This window comes from Triticum aestivum, chromosome 6B (assembly GCF_018294505.1).
Source record: "Triticum aestivum cultivar Chinese Spring chromosome 6B, IWGSC CS RefSeq v2.1, whole genome shotgun sequence".
Classification (NCBI taxonomy): Eukaryota; Viridiplantae; Streptophyta; class Magnoliopsida; order Poales; family Poaceae; genus Triticum; species Triticum aestivum.
The window spans coordinates 9,140,952-9,143,478 of NC_057810.1; the positions used below are offsets into that span (position 1 = coordinate 9,140,952).

At 54.1% G+C, this 2,527-nt stretch overlaps 1 protein-coding gene across 1 annotated transcript; it reads left to right on the forward strand.

The window, feature by feature from the left end:
• The first annotated feature begins 80 nt into the window (after nt 1-80).
• Nucleotides 81-1,882, forward strand: LOC123133091 (4-hydroxyphenylacetaldehyde oxime monooxygenase). The gene is made up of 2 exons (XM_044552632.1): nt 81-1,034; nt 1,171-1,882. Exons 1-2 carry the CDS (start codon nt 99-101, stop codon nt 1,840-1,842), a joined length of 1,608 nt encoding a protein of 535 aa, XP_044408567.1. The 5' UTR covers nt 81-98; the 3' UTR covers nt 1,843-1,882.
• Nucleotides 1,883-2,527: the final 645 nt, after the last annotated feature.

Sequence of the window (2,527 nt, forward strand, 5' to 3'; positions counted from 1 at the left end):
AAACACAAGTGAGCTGGCATTCTGGGTTCGCTATAAATAGGGGGCCCACCGTGCGTACATTGGAAGCACAAACAGGCAAAAAGGTGACCAAGAAGGAGATGGCGATGCTCCTCCTCGCCCTTGGCCAAGAACGGCAATGGCAGCTCCTCCTGGCCCTCCTCACCGTGGTTTTCCTTGTTGTGATTGCGAGGAACTCGTCCTCGTCCAAGGCCAAGCAAGGGCTCAAGCACAAACTCCCACCGGGCCCGGCGATGTCGCCAGTCCTGGGCAACCTGCACCAGGTGGGCGGGCTTCCGCACCGGAGCCTGCGGGAGCTAGCTCGGCGGCACGGGCCAGTGATGCTGCTGTGGCTGGGCACGGTGAGGACGGTGGTGGTGTCTTCGGCGGAGGCTGCGAAGGCGGTGCTGAAGACGCACGACGTAGATTGCTGCAGCCGGCCGGCGTCCCGAGGACCCAAACGGCTGAGTTACGACCTCAAGAACCTGTTGTTCGCGCCTCATGGCGTGTACTGGCGCGAGATGCGGAAGCTCTTCATGGTGGAGCTCCTCAGCATGCGCCGCGTCAGGGCTGCCGCGTATGCACGGGAGCAGCAGGTTGCCAAACTTGTGAGCAACCTGAGCCGCCTGGGCGGCAAACCGGTGGCCTTGAACGAGCACATCTTTGGCCTCACAGACGGCATCATTGGCACGGTAGCGTTCGGCAGCGTATACGGGGCTGACCAGTTCCCGCACAAGGGGCGCTTCCAGGAGGTGCTGGACGAGGCCATGGACATGATGGCCAGCTTCTCTGCCGAGGACTTCTTCCCCGGCACCGGCGGCCGTCTCGTGGACCGCCTAACAGGCCTCTTGGGCCGCCGCGAGAGGGTCTTCAAGGAGCTGGACGCCTTCTTCGAGCTTATCATCGAGCAGCACCTGGACCCGGCACGCCCCAAGCCGGACAACGGCGGGGACCTCGTCGATGTCCTCATCGGCCTGTGGAAGGAGCAGCATAGCACAGTGCGCTTCACCAAGGATCACGTCAAGGCCATCATCCTGGTACGCAATTCAGTTGGATGTACTCTATATATTCTGGTACAGATCAATGTGTGTGTATATATATATATATATATATATATATATATATATATATATATTATACTGTATATATTCTGGTACGTATGTATGCGTGCAGGACACGTTTATTGGCGCCATAGACACGAGCTCCGTGACGATGCTGTGGGCAATGTCCGAGTTGATACGGAAGCCGCGCGTACTCAGCAAGGTGCAAGACGAGATCAGGGCAATGGTGGGCGGCAACCATTTTTGGAGGGTGGAAGAAGACCACGTCCCCAATCTCACCTACCTCAAGATGGTGGTCAAGGAGACTCTGCGGCTGCACCCACCGGCCACCCTGCTTGTGCCGAGGGAGACCATGAAGCCCCTCGAGATCGGAGGCTACGACGTGCCTGCCAAGACGCGGATCCTTGTCAATGCACGGGCCATCGGCAGGGACCCCCTGAGCTGGGGCTCCGACTCAGAGGAGTTAAACCCGGACAGGTTCCATGGCAGTGACATCGACTTCAACGGCGCCCACTTCCAGCTCCTGCCTTTTGGCGCCGGCCGGAGGATATGTCCTGGCCTAGCCATGGGGGTCATGAACGTGGAGTTCACGCTTGCCAACCTGCTATACTGCTTCGATTGGGCGCTCCCAGAAGGGATGCCGCCCGAGAATGTGAGCATGGAAGAGGCCGGCGCCCTCACTTTCCATCGGAAGGCGCCGCTGATTCTCGTGCCCACGCCGCAGGGTGGCTCTTCCGCAAATATGCATATCACCTCTCTAGCTTCCAATCATGTGTTGAATTAATATTAATGCACCTTAAGTTTAGCTATTTGGTGCTTTTTCATCTTGGCGGTACCAATAAAAAATAAAACCAAAAGATGTAATGTGTTTACTATGTATATATATATATCTAATATAAATTTTATCCACAACCGGGTGTAGTAACCCCTAAGTAATTGTCCTCCACGTGTCGGTCTCTGTAGCAGAAAACTAATCGGGTAAGTGGATACCAAAGGATTCGATATGCTCTAACTAACAACTATATAAACCGGTTAATATTTTATTCACAACCAAATCGAGAAAGGTTGTTAAAGCATTTACAACCACAGACAGCAAATTCGGACACCCGAACGCACCTGAGTGGCATCTGGACGATATTTGCGGGCAACGTTCGATCATACCTCATATGCCACGGCCGTGTTCCTCATATCCAAAACTCCAAAACCATGCAATGCTACATATAAACATAATCAACACGTGGTTCATCGGATCACCATTTCATCGTCGCACAAAAGGACCATAGTTCATCGGCCAACAGTGCAAATCCATACTACGAGCTACTTAAAACATAGATAAAATGGGGAAGGGCAGAGGAAATCACCATTTCCTCATGGAAACTTTCCCCATCAGGTCGCCGCGTGGATGTACCCCTCCTTCATATAGGCGTCGGCTTGCGGTAGTGCATCGTTATTGGAGCTGGAGGTGGAGT